The 20,514-nt window shown below is 39.4% G+C and overlaps 1 protein-coding gene across 1 annotated transcript in view; it reads right to left on the bottom strand.

Moving 5' to 3' along the window:
• cpne5b (copine Vb) overlaps window positions 1–20,514 on the bottom strand; it is a 108,149-nt gene that overhangs the window by 59,385 nt on the left and 28,250 nt on the right. Inside the window, 3 exon segments of the mRNA XM_051074670.1 lie at window positions 9,715–9,791; window positions 12,615–12,654; window positions 14,611–14,714. Of these exon segments, the coding sequence (XP_050930627.1) occupies window positions 9,715–9,791; window positions 12,615–12,654; window positions 14,611–14,714 (221 nt within the window).

Below are 20,514 nucleotides of genomic sequence, written 5' to 3'. Positions count from 1 at the left end.
AAGCCTGGTGTGGCAGAAGTGCAGATTATTAAAAAAAAGAAAAAAAAGAAACAAAATCAGTGTAAACTTCATCTGATATTTTATATTATATTGATGGTTTGATTCTGATGCGTCCTCCCTTCCACCTGTCCTTCACAAAGCACTGTTTATGGTGATTTGAACTCCTTAGGTTTTTCTGTTTCTCTCCATCTCTGACTGCATGAGCTCAAACACATATCCAACACATTCTGCAACTCTACATTGGAAGACTGAGGCATGGCTTAGGGCCATTTTTGCAGCCCCCGCTCCCAGTGTGGCTTCTTAGCAGCTCAGGATGTTGTGCATTTCACAATTATCTGAGCAACCCACAATGTAATAGTTGCTTATATTGTTGTTTTGCAATTTCATAGTTGATTTGAGGTTTTTCAGTTTGGTAGAAAAATGCTGTGAAACCCAAAAGAGAATCAGACCTGCATGCCTTGTGTTTTTTGCAGAAGGTGAAGTTGGAAAAATCTCACTGAGAAATGAAGATGTTGATGATACCCGCCATGGTGGCATGCTCAGCCATGAACTCACTCACTCACACTCATAAATCTGTATAGCAAATGTTCTCACTAGAATTGTGGTCAAATTTCAAGTATGTAAAAAAAAAAAAAGACTGGTGTTAGCAGGAAAACTAGAAAATGGCAAATGACCTGGTAGACTGAGGAGCACTAGTCTTGTGGATGCATGGTGAGGAAAAATCCATTTATGACTGCACAGCAAGTCAAGAATGCTCTCTAGGATGTTGGTGTACATGTGTCCTAGTCAACAATCAAGGGAAGACTTCATGACCATATCCTCAGACAATTCACCACAAGATGTAATTCCTTGCTGAACCTCAAAAACAGAAAGGTCAGGTTTCAGTTTGCAAAAACATTTTAAAAAGAAAGTGGTAAAGTTCAGAGTTGTGAGAAAAAAAATCAGCTCAACTCATCTGTCAAACGTGGTGGTTGTGATATGGATTAGGCATGTATGGCTGCCAGTCGAACTGACACACTTTATTGATGATTTCATTGCTGACAGAAGCAACAGGGTGAATACAGAGCACTCTGTGTGCTCAGAATCAGCCCAATGCATCAAAACTCACTGGATGACCCCACAGCAAGCAAGACTTGAAGATGGCTATATTCAAGGCCTGGGAGAGCAACACCAGGGAAGATAGTAGGTTTCTGCTGGTGTGTGTGGGTCATAGACTTCATGCAGTCATTGGTTGCAAAGGATTTTCCACAGAATATTAGGTAGGGTGGTAGTTTAATTCCTTTTGTACCCTTAAACTTTGGGCACTATGTGTTAAAATATCTCCCACACTGTTCTGTCTATATTAATATAAAACTACTCAAATTAATGCTGAGTCTGGGCCTTAATGAACTAGCCATTTTTTCTTTCAAATTGACTATGCTGAAACACAGAACCTGAAGAACAAAAATGTGTAACTGTCCAAATACTTAGAGTCTGGACTGTATATATAGTTACATCAAATACAGTCAGGAAGACTGTGACTTGAACTTAACATATTTAGACACCAATTCCTGGGCTGATTAGGAATGACAACAGCTAGTTCTTTAAGCATAGAGAACTTGTTTTAACTCAAAAAATTCTATGGAATCAAGCTTATATCTACTATCCATAGCAGATATGCAGAATTATTAGTTTTCTGTGTTTAGGTTTTGAGAAATCCACCTCTGAAATGTGCCATTACTAGTGTAGACAATGATAAACTCATTGTCTACACTAGTAATTACCTCTGACACTTGCAGTTGAGTTTTCACTGGACCTACTTTCTACAAAAGAAATAATCCAAAGATTTGTGAGTAATCGGAATAATGCCTCTACAAGGAAATGCTGCTGTTGAGTTTTCTCTAAATTATTGTGCCCTGAAAACCACAAATGAAACCCCATTCATCTCTGTTGTGTTGGAGCTGTGGCAAAAGCTTCAGAGGCAGAGTTTGCAAAACCAGTCTGCATGCAGAGTTTTTGCAAACACACCCTTTAAATGAAGCAGAAGAAATGTGTTTTTTTTAAATAGATTATCTCTAATCTCTGACAGCCCAAAACTGAGCTAACTATAATCCTTAACCATATAACAACTGACAGCCATAATCCCAGAACACTCTGTAAATAGAATAATATCCCATCTCAAAAGCTCTTGTGGTTGTGAATATCCCACAGTAGCTGTCACATCATCCAGGAGCGCCTGGGACCAACAGGTGGAGACAGGAAGGCTGCGGTGTCGGGCATAGTTTGTCACCGCACCCAGCTGGGTATCCTGCCTCTGACACACATGCCTCCATTCACATTCACAAATAATTTTCCTCCATTTCACTACTCTGCTGTAGTAATCCACCCTGACATTCAGGGAATATCCAAATGGTAAAAGGCCAAGCGCACTCAAATACACCTCCTCCTCCTGCTACTCGTAGTTGTCACCACCTCCCAACTTCTTTTTTTTTTTGCCTGCAAAAGAGTCTTTCCTCTTCTTACCCGAAACAGTTAATGAGTATTTCAGTTCCTTTTTAGTGGAACAGTGTGCAAAGAACTACAAACAAAGTAAATGGGAGTAGTGGATTGCAGATGGTAGCATCCTGAAGGTTAGGGAAAGATAAATATGCAGTCTGAGTTTGAGTGATGCAGTGTGGGAAAGCTGAAGTGCATGACAATAATTCTCTTCTGGCTTGTTTTCCATCATCAGCATGCCCGCGAGTGAGTCATTTAACCCCCATCTGCTGCAGTGAAGCTGCTCTGTGGGCACTGCTTGGATACTGTGGTGTTTATGGTCAGCTCCAGGACAGGATGTTTGTAACTGTGCAGGTGCAGGGATTGTCTTGAGAGAAAGAGTGTGTGTGCACAGTCAAACTACCGTGAATAAATAAAGACAATAAAAACACCCTTTCTGAACTGGTCCATCTGAGGTTTCTTCAGTTTTTGATGACTTACAAGGTATTTTAGTGAGGGGCTGAGATTGGTGGTTAAGTTTGGCTGGGCTTAATAGGTTAGGTTGGCTTGTTATGTCTTTCCAACATGTGCACTGTGCCTTTTTTATTTTTATCTTGTTTTATACTGTAGTGTTAGTGTCTATGTAAATACTGAATATGAAGTACAGTTTCATTTTTGGAAAGACAAGATAAAATATGACTCAACTGAGGTTTAATTACCTCATAAATTGTTGACCGCATCCTTTTTGTTTAGTGTGATTCAACAATATGTACGGATACAGAAATCACATGCTTATTAAATGCATGCTCAGGATCAGGTTGCTTGGAGTTACTGTAAAATCAAACATATTTCTCAATTATTTCAAAAACATTTAAATTTAGGAAGGGATTTAGAAGCTATTGCTACTGTGAGGCTATGGTGATGATCAGTGGTTTTGAGCTAAATGCTAACATCAGCATGCTAACATGCTGACATTTAGCAGGTATAATGTTTACCATGTTCACCAACTTAGTTTTGTGTGTTAGCTTGCTAACATTTTCTGGTTAGCACTAAACACACATTACTGCGTAGATGATGCTGATTAAATGTCATGGTAATCTATCCAACAGTTTATTAATACAAGATTTCTAGACAGGAAGCCAGGGATCACCAAAGTGAGGTCACATTGTCCATGAATGAACCGATATATGTCAGACTGTCAAAATTCAGTAAGAAAAGTTGAATTGATACATCCCTATCTGAATCTGAAAAATTATTATTATAAGCTTTGCAAAGATAGTATCTGTAGCTGTATGTTGTGTTGAATTGCATTATACTCTACAGGTGTTCATGATATTATGTCAATGACCTGTGCATATCAGATGTTTTGTGAAGTACTGATAAAATTCTGTACCAGGGACACAGCTGCCTGAAGCGATACTGCTGTAAGAGGATAAATGCAGAATGAATAATAGATAAGGAAAGTAGGTAAATGGCCACATGAATTTTTTGATGCACAGAGGGTAGCAAGAATTTAAATCAAGCTGGGAAATTAGCTGGTACTCTAACTGCTGGCTGTCAGACCTTTCCTTTTCTCCACCATATCAGCAAACCTACAATCGACTGGCAAATTTGCTATTCTCTGCAATGACAGGCTTTTTTTTAAAAACTGCAAGCTCAGCAAAAACTTAAGGATCCTTTGCAATTAATTTCTCACTTGTGTAAACATTTTGTTTGCAATCATACTGGAACAGAGCAGCAGCAGCATGCTAAATTAGTTTGTGGGATGTTTGGATAATTCAAAGTTGTACTTCTTATGGTGATATAATAGGCTAAATTTCCCTCTCGCAGTGAAGTGCTGTTTACTGTAAATGCAGGGAAATGGTTTGTTTGCCTTGGTCTGTGAGACACACACTCACTCACAAAGATGTACACTATGCTGACCAGCCTTTCAACAGCCTCCTCATGCAATTATGGCTCACAGGGGAGAAATTTAAAAAAAAAAAATAAAAGGTCACTCCTCCCAAGAAGATTCAAACAAGGGCTTGCTTCATCATTAGAATCAGGGCCAGATGCATAAAACTCTTTTTATTTTAGTTTATTACAGAGCCATGTGTATGCATGGTTCTGTTGAATCTCAATCCTAAAACTTAAATTGTGTATATGTGTGCAGATATTACAAGAAAACACAGTATAATTGGCTACCATATTAGACTGACTCACTCACATCTCCTGTTTACATATCAAGTATGTATGAGGTGTGTGCATTTTCATAGGACATGCAGTTTTTATAAATACTAGCTTATGTGTGGCAGATGACAAATGTGTGTGTTGTGTTGTTCATACTGTTCCTCTGGCCCTGGATGTAAATACAACACATCAGCACATTGGGTTTTTAATACTAAACACAACACAATACATACTTTACAACTGGCTACATACTGTATATCAAAAATACTATAATAAAGAGAAAAAACATTTTGAATTATGTAACATATAGTATGCACCATTCACTTTTTTCCCCAAAAATTTTACAAAATATTAAAGATCAAGGCAAACAACACGTGTGCAGCTAGCTTAGTCACTGCACTGCCTGTTTAAATCATTTTTAAATGTAAATATAAATGACAAGAGAATTGTAATCTCCTTAATAAAATATGCATTTGAGGCCTGTGGCCAGAGAGCACTGTAAAATTTGAAGCAGTCATAAAAGAGCTAGCGCCTTTGATGTTAAGATGAAACAAATGTCTTGTTTGGCGGAAGCACTCTATTTTTCTCTGTTTCTTTCTCTCCGTCGCACACGCACACACTATGAATTAGTTTCATTAACATTTTAGGAAATGGTGAAGTCACGTGTTGCATCATGTTCTAAACACAAGGCCAGTAAATGTAAAAAGGTGCATCCTGTTATAATACAGTCTGGATAGAACTGAAAGTTTGATAAAATGTCACTGTAGACACGGGTGCCACTAATAACATGAAATATGGCTCAGTTCCCTTTAAGGGTTCCACCAAGCCTCCCAGCAAAACAGCATGCACAATGCAGGCCCCTGAAACTGGAACACCTAAATGAGTAATCATTATAATGTTATTCATTACACCAGTGCTTTTTCTGCTTTGACGTAGCAAATTAATATATGCCATGAAAAGGCCTGTTGGTCTGATTAAGTCTGATTCTTAATCAGACTTAATTAATTGGTCTGATTGTGTTAAAAAGAACATTAAAGGGGGATCCCCCGTAGCCAAATGGTTGGGGCGCGTACCACATGGGCTCATGGGCCCTAAGCAGCTGGTCCCCTGATTGACTCCCGGTTCGGCCGGACCTTTACTGCGTGTCATTCCCCTGCTCTCTCTCCCTGTTTCCTGTCTCATCTCCACTGTCCTATCCATATAAACATTGAAGTTGTTAAGGTAACAAACTTAAACTTTTTACATTTATAAATGGTCAGGGTCTGCAGAGTCAGTCGAGGTCAGCTCAACAGGTTTTTCTTTATCTAACAAGCTCTCTGCATGGAATTAATGATATAAAACTACACCTGCTGAGTTAATGAAAAGGTGGTTGATATTGCCAAGGAGAAATGATGCCACTCCAGACGTTGTTTACAGGCCACAGACAGACTGCTTGGCTAGACTTTTAAGTACTGACACATTTTATAAATTACTGCAGTAAAAAGCATTGTTAGTTTCCTGGTAAAACCTTTACTTTTCAGGATTTTACTTGAAATCAGTGTGGGGAGTTTCTCTGTGCATTTGTTTGTGACTGACGATTAACGCTAAATTAGGCCTGCGTGGTGCTGTGGGAAACAGTTTCCAACAACACTTGAGCTACCCAAATGGTAAAATCAGTGCTTTATACATATCTTATGTCCACACTATACATATAGTGTTGACATATACATCTGTACAGCAGCTGTTGTTAGGATTCACTCTTTACCCAGTGTCACCTGTTCATTCCAGATTTTCTGCCAGTGGTGTTTTTGAACACCTGACAGTCACTGGAAACTTCATCAAAGGCAAAATAATTTCTTATTTATGACTTTATGACAGGAGATAGATCAGACATGCAGAACTCTGAGCATGCCTGTTCATACAGTATTCTGCTTTCATAACTATGTATGCATATATGCACACACACACACACACACACACGCATGCACATTCTGGCATGTACATCAAATTAATCTCTCTGGTGCCTGTGTTTTGAATGGCTTTGTGTGTCTGTTTCCTATGTGCTTGAGTGGCCTCAAAGGGAATCTGTAAATAATACAATGCAGTAAACAAAACACTGACAAGAGGCCAAACAATCTGATACATTCATTACTAGTCAATGTTAATTACTCGAAGCCTTACAATATAATTCAGACTGCTCAAGATTGGGATACCAGAATACAAAAACTAACAAGCAAATCAACATGGAGGCCTCTACTGACGTGACTCTGAATTCAATGAAAGCTACTGATTAACGTCAAGACATTATTTTTGTGCCATTCATGTATGCAGACAGTTTGCTCAGCTTAGCCAAAGAAATACAAATGTGCGTTTGTTGTGGGTTTATGTTGCTGATGATATGTGCAGGATTCATGTTAGACACTTTGACTAAATACTGTCTTCTGTTTCTCCACTTCTACTCTAATGCCTTCCTACCTGCCATCTTTTGTTGTGTATAATCAGACAAGCAATTATGGGTTGTTTTCAGTGCCTTCATTGTTGTCTCTCTCCATCTGGATGTCCATGCACCTAAAACACTCTCTGAATTGTCACCTTTTCTCCTTCACTCTCTTTCTCTCTTTACCTCCATAATGAAAATAATTAAATTAAACAAGCACTCATTTCTGGAAGATTAAAGCCATTACAATTAGCCATGAAAAAAAGAGAGAACAAGGGGCAAGACTTAAACACATCGCTTATGCATTCATATGCCATTTAACCAAGGTGCTGGATTTAAATCAATGAAGGAATTGTGTATATCTTGGAATGTGTGTGTTCATATACGGTATATGTTTAGTGGCTAAGAGAAACAGAAAGGAAAAGATTATGTCAAGCAACAAACTTTAGATTTGTGATACATTTTATTAGTATCTTCTACAATATACTGTACTTTATATTATAGTATGATTTATTATTAAAAAAAAAAACAGATGTAGTTGTATATTTGTGCTATAATACACATATGCATACATTTAGGTAAGGAGGGCAGTCACACAGAGACACTTCAACAGCCTTAAGCAACCAAAGACCTCTTCTCTCACTTCCAAGATTTATTCTATTTTATGTCTTGAGTAAGCAGGTGAAGTGAGAAACAGAGGACTGGCTGAGACAGACATGAAAAACAAACAAATGATCTAAAACATTCTCCTATTGGCTAAGCACAGCTTAGACAAATGTCTTGACATTTCCAAGCAATGGAATATGAATCACTCTTCATTACTGCAGAAACATGAAAACAAACTCCACTGGGTAGCATATCTACCAGGGCAATGCATCACTTTGTGTGTGTGTGTGTGTGTGTGTGTGTGTGTGTGTGTGTGTGTGTGTGTGTGTTTCTCATTGCTCCGCCATCTCAATGACTCTCCCCCAAAGAGGATGAAACAAAGCTGCTGCACGACCTCTCCACGATAACTTGAGAAACTAAAAGCGCCTGAACCTCAAGCCCTGAACTTAATCACACTGGCTGTTATTATCTGACAGTGTTTGATTTTAAAGAAACTGATTTAAATATCTGTCAAAATCATACTCACACATTTGTCTAAACATTAAGAATTAGACTAATTCACACTGTCAATATCTGATTGATGAGACCATGTCGGTCCACCAAAACAAATGCAAATGATATCCAAGAATAACCAGTTATTATCGCATAATATGTACATCCTACATTCAGAGTTCCGCAAGTTTGTGGCTGTTTTAAAGGAAGGAACTGTGAAAATAGCAAAACAAGAACTTTTTTCTTGGTTACAGAGGTTCCCACCACACGGCGAGCTTTATTTTTGCACCCTTTAAAGAAAGATGAAAGGTTGTCATAAGAATAAAATTTGGCAAGCGGCTGTGTTATCTCTCGGCTGCAGTGTGTCTCAAATTAAAAATGAATAATTTGGCAAGAGTTCTATTTCCTTTTCTAACCATGCCATATAAAGCCTCAGTTCAGAGGGAAATGGTCTGATATTAAACTTGTAATAACATTATTAAGGTCTACACGCTCAATATAGAGGCTTAGGGTGCACTTATATTTGCAGTCCTAAAATCTCCTTAAGTAAGCATCATCAGCAGTCTGTGTGCTATATGGAAAACACATACACACACAGAGACTGACAGAAATGTTTTCGCAACTGTTTTGCAACTGTGTCATCATCAGGGGTGTGCTGTGGAAAGAGATATCTTTGGTCTACTGTCTTTTGATGATATCAGACAATATACGAAAGTCAATTTAAAAAGCACCAACTCATTGTTGACCAAGTCCAAACATCAGATGTTATGCCTGTAACATGCTATTGCATGTGTGAACATAAGCATCATGTGTACTGTGGATAAGTGTAAAATGTTCACCAATCCAAGAACATGGCATTAATGTCTCATACAATTCAAAGTTGAATATCACTATTCAAATACTCCCTCTTAATGTTCTCCAAGGTGACATTCAGACCTGAGAAATCCCACTGAATGTGACATTTAAATGACTTCACCTGAATTGTACCAGTGCCCAGCCAACTGATGACGATGATGGATGATAGATATATAAAGACAGATTACAGGAAACCCCATTAACACTACATTTTTCTCAGCCAGCGTGTGAGCACATGCCTTGGAGAGGAGCAGTAATTTGGGTAATTTTGCTCCGCGTTTCACCCTTTTCTTTAATGACAATAATTATCTGTGGAAAACATCTGTAGGATATGTTGTCTCCCCCTCCCTTACGCTCTTCCTTCGTCTGATCAATGTATTTTCTTCTTATCTCTTTCTAAATCACCCCTGTGCCTCCTCTTCTTCCTCCTCCTCCTGCCATTTCACGTCTTAATATTCGCACTCTCTCTGTGCCCCTAAATCAGTTTCTCTGTATTTGCTCCTTCATGCTCTACCAAACAAATTAACATCTACTTCACGTCCAGTCCATTCTATAAAATTCTCAGTACAAATGACGTATACCTGAGGATGGTCATTGTATTTGGTTCAAAAGCAATTTTCTTCTCTCTTAACTCTGCTCTTAGCACAATATGTTGTTACTCAGTCACATTTGAAGTCAGGGGTGTTTAGGCAGTGCAGAAATTGGCTGAAGGTCTTACTCACCCCAGTGGTTTCTCCAGTCGACTGGCTGGTGATCCAACAATCTCACCGAGAGTACAGAACGTCTGACCCAAAAAGTCCTGGAAGGAAGGCAGGGAGGAAGGAAGGAAGGAAGGAAGGAAGGAAGGAAAGAAAGAAAGAAAGAAAGAAAGAAAGAAAGGATCAAGGAAAGATGAGAGGGAGGAAAGAATTAAAGGAGGAAGGGAGGAAAGGAAGGAGGGTGGAAAGGTTGGCATATGTGGAGTAGAAAGACAACAAATCAATGTTAGTGTATGGAGTAGGAGAATGTGGACCCCATGCAAATCAGTAATTCAATCAAATTTGTTTCTTCCAGAGAACCTTGCACACTCATGCTCTTCAAATTGCCTATGCATCCACATGTTTGTCCAAAAGAAATTGTGAAAAAAAGACTGATTGATTGTCACGGGATACCATTCAATGTTATGCTTGCAGACTATAATCTGCAACATAAAGACTTGATGGCTTGGTGTCAGACATGTGTGTGCTGTGAGACAGAAATTGTTTTCCTTTGCCTCAGAGACACAATAACTGTGATCTGCTCAACAATATGACATCACATCCAGTTTTGGTGTGAAATGCTTTGCTCAGCTGAACTCAAATGATGCCATATCCATGAAGACTGTGTAGTAGTAGGTATGGTTTGAAGCAGTACTTCCCAACTAGTCTATAGCCTCAGGATCCAAATGTTCCCTGAGACATCAGGTCACAGTCCACACATCTGCCAACTTAACACTGGGGCTGTCTCCTTGAAGTCAATGTTTTTGAGTCATCACTCAGGAGTTGACCTGCATTTTGTCAGTCGAATCATTTTTTTTTTTAGCTGTGGCATTGTATGCTCTATACAGCAACAGCATGGCAGCTTGTCAGCTTTGCAAACCAAGTCGTGTCTCAAAATTACTTAACCTTGGAGTAGACTCCAATCTTGATTCTGGGGAAGTCCATTCATTTTATTTTCATCCAGAATAACTCAGGTACAACTGAGATTTAAGTCTCAAATTTTAGGAGCTTTGCAGTAAGGATTATTCAGGCTACTAAAAAACTGCATTTGTAGTATACCATGCCGAACTAAGTCCTAACCCCAACCATGATGGTATGACCCACCAATTCTACCAGGAGGGAAACACTATTTGGAAGGCAAGCAAACTTCAGTAGGCTACTTGTGCTGTAAAGTTGCATATTGTAGTGCCTCTAAAGAGGCGATTAAAGTTGCTTTTATTCAAAATACAACTGCTGTTCCAGAGGTTTGCTGTATTTCAAAGTAAAGGTTTTCCCCCCTCTCTCTTTCTTTCTGTCCTTCTTTCTTTCTTTGGCCAACCCACCAGTTGGGAAGCACTGGTTTGAATTGTGTAGGATAACAGACATAAGAGAAGATGGAGGGATTCAAGCACCATGAAAAATGATAAGAAACATGATTCACAGGCCATGTGAGACATTAATTTAGACACTTTTTTAGAAAGACACATGATTTCATCTATGATCATGTATTTGTTTGGATACCAGCTCTTAGTGTCACCCAGCACTGATCTGGTTCAATAGACAGGCACAAAACTTTTGTAGTGTTTTGGGTTTCAGTGTAGTCCCCTTTGAACTAATCACAGCCAGGATGTGGGACAAACCAAACCAAAAGTCCTTAACTTAAGCCTTGGCAGACAGCACCCACTAAATAATTCAACATCAGGCTAGTGTTTCGTTTCAGTGAGTCTCTGGTCTGTTATGCCCACTAAGTCCACTTACTGCTGCAAAGAAAAGCCTGGAAAATCTCACCGTCTTCATTATGTTACAAGTACATGTGGCAAAAACTGCTGAAAGACCAAATTCCTTTTCATATAGTGGCTGTTGTGGAGCCCCATGAGACTGCAACAGTGGCTAAGAGCTGCACAGACGGCTTGGCCTGGCTCTCAGTTGTTTCATTCTGATCAGTGACACCATCCTTCCTCCTGAGAGAAGGATCATTAATGTGAGGCAGCAGCCATGCAGTGTCAGAAGTGAGAGAGATGCTGGGACCTACGTTGAGTTCTGCAGGCTTCCAGAAAGGTTGGGCAGCAGCAGCAACAACAATAACAACAACAACAACAGAGCACATCATATACCAAGAACACAACACTATACCAGAAACCTAGCACTCCTAGCACTCCTCAAGATGGCAAAGTGAGGGTGGAGAGACAACACATGCAAACCCAGAAACTGAAACAGTTGCAATTAAGACAAGTGATGAAAAAATGCAAACCCACATCATCCAAATACATCAAATAATCATCAAAACTGATTATTTTGATGACAAAACTTTTGATAACAAACTTGCCGATGCTTTCTGTCACCATAGTTTCCAGCCTTATGGATACAAAAGCAACTTATCTTTTATTAATGAAACAAAATAATCATGTACAGTATAATCTAACAAACTGCTTAAAATGGAAACTAATGGTTAAAAGCATTATGTTTTTCTACATGAGTGCCACTATTACAACAAATAAATGAATACTCAATCAAGGATATGTATAGAAATACAAATTGCATTTATAGCACAATTAAAACACAGATAACCTCTGTTAAAGTCTAAAAATGAAAAAAGAAAATTGTATTTGGATACCTCTATGATCAGACAGCAAAATGGTTTGCTTTATTTCATCAATGAAAAACCATGCAGCAGGCAACACCCACTTAAATCATACAGAAACAGAAAAACATAAATATTGCCAGAATTAGACCACTGATAAAAACAGTTTGGCCAGTCTCAAATCACGCTGAACACCATATTCCATCAAGCACTATTTTGTTTTTCCATTTTCAGAGCCATTAAACCCAATGATTCAAGTTTTACTCAAGACTGGTCTCTGTTTATCTGTGGCTCAGGGTTAAAATAAAAAAACATGTGCACTCACATGTTTGGACAGGTCTGGACTTTTGGAGTCCACATCATACCTGAAAGGAAACAAAATAAAAAATAAAAAACAAAACAGGACAGCCATTTTACTTCAAAAACTATAGAAGAGACTCTTATCTACGTGAGAATGTGTTGATTGATGTGCTCTTGTAGGAAAGATTTAAAAACCAACCCTGGTGATTTGTCAGCAGCAGGAGCAGAGAGGATATACTCTCAGTGCACTACACTTAGCTCATTTTATCTTTTCAGATATTTTGTTTGTAAGTTCAAGGACATACTGTGACTCAGACATCTGGGGTAGGGAAAAGGAGAAGGGTATGAATTGAAAGAAATCAAAGCAGAGAATAAATGGATCATGGGATAAAAGAAAATATGATCATATTTATGATATTTGCATCAGATAAATTTAAATTTACAGTATTTAAAGAGTTGACTGGGTGTTGGGATAAAGGAAGACAGATGTGCAAAATTCAAAATGAGTCGAGATAAAAAGGATAGGATCGTAGTATCTTTTCAGATGTTGCTATCTGTGGGGCAGTAATCAGGAAAGGGTTCCACACAAACTTTTTTTCCTCTTCCATAATAATGAGTGGTGGACCTGGTCTGATTTGCATTTGAATATGAACAAATGAATTAAGGGAAATGGAGTAATGTGATGTACTGAGATAAAACATCTGATGAAGCGATGGATCCTGTTCAGACACAATCAGGTACAATTAGACAGAAAGAAATATTCAGAGAAAAGCACCTGAGAAAATTTTACAGGCTGCACAAACTGTGTGTTTATGTGTGTCTCAAATCATTAATTGAAAAGGAAGATCAAATGAAAAAAGAAAAAAAATTGTCCCTGTTTTTATACTATCTGATGTCATAGCTGCAGAGGATATAAAGGCAGAGTGTGCTAAGGGTCATTTTGCTGAGAGGTTTGAGGAAATGTTTGTTTGTGTGAGTCTAATGGAAATGAACTGCATCAATGAAACAGCCTGAACAGAATACAGTAAGTGCTGAGGCAGTAGTCTTTGTGTGTCCAGCTTGTAAAAAGCTGGCAGTTAACCCTTCAAGTTGGCCAATTCAAAGCATACCATATGGAAGAATGATAATGTTAACATATTTTTTTGCAAAGTAGCTCTCTTTTGTCAGATAGAGATTCAGTTGGAATGAGATATCAGCAAGGCGAGACAGAAAAAGAGAAAGAAATTGCCTGATTAAAACTGTGAATAACTATGAGGCCCCACTAGCTGTCCTTAGGCACTTTACACCTGTCAAGATTTTTGTTCTCACACAGCACTTTTATATTTTGTAAGTTTTTATAACACATTTACGTTTTATATAGCAGTAAACAAAGCAGTCTCCCCATTTCTAGCCGGTGACTGTAGGCATTGGACATTGAAATGACGACTGTCACAAGTATATTTCATTGGCTTTAGGTAGCCACCATAATCTATAGTGAGGACTAGTTATGCATAGGCTGAAAGCTGAATTTTTAATGTTTCCAGATGACATGTTTTGAAATGAGAATCCTGTAAATGGCTCTTAAACATGCACATGATGGCTGCATAAATGATATTGTACTAAAATATTGAGGCTTAAGCTATATGTTGCAGGAGATGATTCATTTAGAAGTCATGGAAAAAACAGCAGCATTGTTCATGTATTGCAGAGTAAATCTACTAGTTAGCCTTAGTATTATAATCAAGTATTATAAGTAAAAAAAAAAAAAAAAGTTTAAATGTATTCCGTCTATCATGAAAAAATATACTTGTATTTTCAAAGTGCATGTTTCATTCTCACAAGTTGCTGAGTTGCTGAGCTGTGATTGGATAATTGCTGTTTGGGGGCAGTGACGGGTCAATGTCCTCACACTAAGCTAGCTGTAGCGGCAGGGCTCTCAATCAGCACAGAACTAAGGGAGAGGAAAATACATCACAGTGAAGGAGGGCAGAGGGCGGGAGAGAAGATACAATGATGATATGACTTCAAAGGAAATCACTCACAAGTCGAAGCGAAGGTTCTGCTTCTCCTCAAAAAAGTAGTCCAAGATGTACTTTCTAACAAAGTCTGGGTTTAGGGTGTTGTCTATCACCTCCGTTCTGCCAAACTGTAGAGGAAGAGAATCAGATGGAGGTCAGGAGAGAGGAATGAAGAAAGGAAAAGCAAGACAAAACAAAACAAAACAAAAACAGTTTTTTTTTTAAAAAAAAACAAATGCAGTCAGTAGTTGTCTGCTCGCACATTAACTCTTTCTCCTTTTTCTTCTCCTTCTCATTCTCTCTCTTATTAGACATGCATACACATAAATTTACAGAGGGCTGATTAATAGAGGTGCTTTCACGCGCCACCGCTGTGCAGAGGAAGCCATGGGTGTGTTTCCTAGTTCCTTGATCCTCACTCCTCTCCCACATTAATTACAGCAGGATAACTCACTCATCAACCCCACAGAGAGATAAGGGGGGAGATGAGGAAAATGTGTAGAAAGAGACGTAGAGAAATTGCATGGGCGGACTTGGAGAGAAAAAGAGAGAGGAGGAAAGTGGCTTAAGAGGTATATAGAGCAGGGGAAGAAAAGGGGGGCAAAACTGAAGTGGAGGGTTTGGGCGAAAAAGGAGGGGGGAGAGTGGGAGTGGGAAAAGAGTGGGAGGGGAGAGGAAGAGAAAGGCAGTGATTAAGGCTTCCTAATTAGTGGGATTCTTGCTCCCAAAGTGCCAAATGTGGGGAAATATGCCAGAGAAAAGACTGGCAAAGACCCAGCAACACCACATGCATATACTGTACAAAAAGCTGATTAAGAGTTTAAAATATGAGATACAATACATACATAAATCATTTGAAGCCTCTTGGAATTATCCTATTTAATCAAATACTCCATCAAAATGAAGAGTGAAGATTTTATTCCTAAGGACTTTTTGATTATACTGTGATTTATATTAAACGCTGGTTTGGCACGAGCACATATAGATCAGATGGTAGCAGCTGGTAAACGCATGGAGGAAGTCATTAATAATTTATGGTATTACTGATGGGCATTTACTTAAGGCATCAGTATACTTCAACCACCACCCTCCCACCCATGTTGCTTTGTGTGCCCTGTCACCTCTAAGTTCCTGTCAAGTATAATGTACACAGAGACTCAGGGACCAACAAGTAGTCCTAGGCTAGAGTACTAATAGCCCTAAATGTCCACCCATCCATCCATTTGCTTCCGCTTATCCAGGGTCGGGTCATGGTGACAGGCTAAGCAGGGTATGCCAAATATTCCCAGCTTTTGTTTTCTAGCTCCTCCTGGGGGATCCCAAGGTGTTCCCAGGCCAGATGAGATATGTAGTTCTGGATCTACCTTGGGGTCTCCTCCCAGTTGGACATGCCCAGAAAATCTCTAATAGAAGGCACCCAAGAGGCATCCTAATCACATGCCCAAGCCACCTCAGCTGGCTCCATTCGACACAAAGGACCAACGGCTCTACCCCGAGCTCCCTCCGGATGTTAGAGCTCCTAACCTTATCCCTAAAGCTGAGCCCCTACAGAGGAACCTAATTTCAGCTGCAATCTCATTCTTTCGTTCACTACCCAATGCTTGTGTGCATAGATGAGGGTTTGCACGTAGATCAACTGGTAAATTGAAAGCTTTGCCTCAGCTCCTGCTTCACCACAACAGTCCAGTACTAAACTAAAGTTGGATGACATTTTAAAAAAGAGGCTGAAATATCCTGAATTCTACTCCCTGAAATGTGTCAAATTCCAAAAACAAAGTGGATGCTACCGACCTTTATTGTCATTTAGGTTGGGGGACTTGTTGGGCTTTTGGGGCTTCTTGGGGGTCTTGCATTCTAGGGCATTTTCCCAGCTTGCTGTGTTGGTGCCCTGTTTAATTGGAAAGCTGCCAAGCTCTACAATTTCAATCAATGTCAAGGAAACTATTTGCGAGTAGGAGTCAGTCTTGTTTTTTCTATAATGTGGATGACAAGTACTGTAGGTGGATACATGAGCAAACCATGCCTTTTCAATCAATACAGTAGAAACAACAAATACAGTACATTGTTAGCAATTAGGACAACACAATACATGTAAAACCATACTCCTCTTATGCTGTTGCACAGTGTTGAACAGTTCTTTCAACTCTGTGTTTTTTTGAAAGTCATATTTTGCTCTGTGAAGTTACTTACTTAAAGGCAAAATTTAATACCAGCAAGGGAGAAAAGTAGAGAAAAGGACACTGATGTTGAATCCCTGAGCCACCCAGACTTTCAAAGAGACCCTGAGGTGTTGATGAGGCTGCGAGCGTATGTCAGTAAAGAGGTGGGTGATGAAAAAGATGAGCTCGATAATGTGATTTCCCTGCTGAGTGAAAGAGACAATACCGTGCCACAGAGTTCATTAGATACCGCTGGGCTGCTGAAGCTGGCTAATGAGAATCTGGCATGAAGTCCCTGACCTGCACCCTCACCATGTATGCACACACACACATACACACACACAGCAGCTCATGCACACTGTACATATGGAGAGCACAACAGATGCTATAGAGACCTGCAGTGTCAGATATTGAAATGTGAACACGTCCTTAAAAGACACACACAGAAAAACTCACTTGCACTCACATATGCACTGTTAGTGAGAGCATGGTGTAAAATTAAGGCTCTAGCACAGTTAGTCAAATCTTTCATTATCTGTGTTTTGGGGGGGGGGGGTAAACCTGACAAAGATTTCATTATCCTCTTCCCTGGAGCACACACAGACTGCTACTGGGGATTTGTGTCATCTGAATGTCCTGTAGTTCTCTGGTCAGCATGGTTTTTTATTCTTCTTGTACAAAGCTCAGTAGATGGTAACATAGTGCCAATATAATAAGCTTGGTGGAGTCCTGTGTTCTCACAGAGAGGTAAATGATGATGTAGTGAGAATTGGTATGAGCTTTTTTTCTGATTTGCCCTCAGTGAAAAGCATGGGGGTGTGTTTAAAAAAATCCCCAAGACAGAGAGAGAAAGAAACACACATGAGTACCGCACAGCCCCCCAGGAATGATGAGATGAGAGTTAAGGGTACTTCAGGGGAGGAGAGCAAGCGACAACAAACAACCAGCTGAAAACCATTTCTTGTTTACACATTATGACAGATTATGTGGCTTCATGGGAAAATAAATCCCAATGTTTGTTAGAGTTTTGAGCCAGAGCTGTAATTGTGTGAGGATGGGATTCTAGTGCACGTTATATATTGTGCATGGACACACACACATGCGCGTACACACTGTTGCAGCCACATGCAGTGACACACAGCACTAAACTAAGAGCATGTGGTAGCATGTGATTTCACAAGCAAATTGGAAGAAAGAGGGAAAAGGTCAGCCATGTCACACCTCCATAACGCCACTATAAATTAGCACTATCCAACCCCCTCCCCACCCCACCGCCCGCTCTCTTGCTCTGTCTTAAAAACAGTGTATACATGATCACAGAAAAACTACTTTTCACCATTTTTGTGTATGTGGTGAGAGTTTTCTTTCCCAGTGACAGCACTGCCTTGCTTTATGTAGTGTGCTCCTCAGGCTGCAGTACACCAAACATTCTATCCTGACCCAGCCAAGAACACACAACATTTGAATAAGACCTCTTCCACACTCCAGAGGGACCAAACTGATATCGACTCTTCTTCAAACTCCCAGAGACAGCGTGCAAGCTGACCCCCAAATGTCAAAGTAATTACTGAATTTCAAATTATACTGAACTGAACTGGAAAAAACCACACACATGACTGTACTGTGTGTCACTAAGCACTGCTTGCAAATAACTGGCAATGAAGTCTGCCTGTGTCTTTAATTGTGCTAATAATAATTTGCTGTAACTGACCTGCAGGATTACAGAGCTTTGTTAGATTCCTCTCCTGGTTTTATAAGAGCTTCTCTTTTTAATAAAAAAAAAAAAAACATCAGTAAGTACTGAAACTTTGGAGACAGGTATATTAAAGAGAGGAGAGTGGACCAGAGAGTGAGCTTCTGTGAGTGTGTTATCTGGACTTTTCTGCTTCCTCTGACAGTTCAGTTTTGTGGATTTTCCATTATATATTCTAATCACCCAAGTTATGTTTTCATAACTTGTTTGAGTATAAAGAATATTTCTGACAGTGCTCTCAGTACTCTACTGAGCAGCACTTGAAATAGCACTTGAAGTCGTAGTCGCCCTTCCTTGTCCCTGGTAAACATCTCTTCTGACCTTTTCACTCATGTGAACTAATGTGAAAAGGTCATAAGAAATGATGGATGGAAATGGATTCCTGAGAAAAATGCCCACCACATTCCCTTAAGGTAACTATGTCATTCACTTCCTACCTACCGACATCCTACCTAACTGATCACTGTTATAAACCTAATGTAGCTATCCTTTACAGTTAGAAGTCCACTGACATAGTCTGTTGATTATGACTGCATCGTCCCCTCTGGTGACTTAAATATTCATATTGACAAACCAACAAACTTGGACACAAAACTCTTTATTAACGAGCTAGAAACATTTGAATTGGAAAACCCAAAGCTCTTAAAACATCTTTAAACCTGTTCTAAAAACACCTCACTAGCTCCTGGTACAGGATGGAATGGACTTTAAAGTATTACTGCCTGTTTACAAGGCCCTAAATGGTATGGCTCCTACCTATATTTCCGATCTGCTCGCAGGTTATAGCCCAATCAGATCCCTCAGAACATCAAGCATATATCTCCTTAATGTACCTAGAATTCAAACTAAATCAGGTGAAGGTACATTTAGTCACTATGGCATGAGACAAAACTATATGAATGTGTGTGTGTGTGTGTGTGGTGTGTGTGTGTCTCATTTGTTTAATGTTTTCTATGTTTCACCATAAAGCACATGGAGTATGAATAAACTGACATAGACTAGTGTTAAACATGATGATAACATGATGAGAATAAGTTACATTATTCAACTACCAGCATAAGAGATTGAGACTGGTTTTCTGTATTGCACCCAAGTTACGTAACAGCTTTCACATTCTACCAAACACACTGAACTCTGAAAAACGGTCTCTGGACCAGGAAACACCCCTCCAATCAGCTCAAGCGTAAAATCACCCTGAAAGTATTTTCAAACACAATCTAGAGAAAAGAACTGTGCTGTAGTGGAGACTGAATGTATGCAACGAAGGACAGAGTACACATATGACTTGAGTTTGTATGATGGAGACATTTTTCATCTAATCAAGACAAAAGGATTCCACTAAAAATACTGGAGGAGGTGGGAATCACCATCAAAAGTGACTCTAGCCTCATGGTTGCACTAGAGGGGCCTGTTGAGAAGTGTTATTTATTCCCCGGTGAATCACCTGCTTGGCTTTTGCTTGGTCTGTCTGAGGTTTCAGAGTGTTCAGTCTCACTCACATAGCGTCACCTGGAGCCACATCAATGGCCACCCCTTCTCAACAATATGATTATGGATGTGATGGCTTATCTCCGTGAGGGGAGGACCGGTTTAACTGTTTCTAATTTCAGAACAAAATCAGTGAACATGATAGAGTGAGGTATCATTTGGTTTGAAAATAAAAGGGATAAGCTCATTATATTAATTATGATTTGTGTACTTGACTGGATTAATAGCCTGTCTTACAGTCAGTGGCTGTCAAAGTAGGAAAAACAAAGTGCCTTTTGTGAGAAATGAGAAGAAGAGTTTTATAATGGCGAAATCTTTGCATATGCATACACACATATGCACACCCATTTTCTCACAAACGCACACACAGTCTCAACAGAGTCCCCCGCAGTTCCTCAGCCACATATTTGAATGAAAGCCCACATAGCCATCTGTTATGAGTGGGTAAGACACGAGCAGCGGATTAGGGTCATCTGACTATATAGATACATATGATTTCCATTAAATTATGATCCATTATACATCCAC

Source organism: Lates calcarifer, linkage group LG12 (assembly GCF_001640805.2).
Source record: "Lates calcarifer isolate ASB-BC8 linkage group LG12, TLL_Latcal_v3, whole genome shotgun sequence".
Lineage (NCBI taxonomy): Eukaryota > Metazoa > Chordata > Actinopteri > Centropomidae > Lates > Lates calcarifer.
The sequence above is the reverse complement of the archived record's forward strand: the minus strand, read 5'-3'. Positions and strand labels throughout refer to the sequence as shown.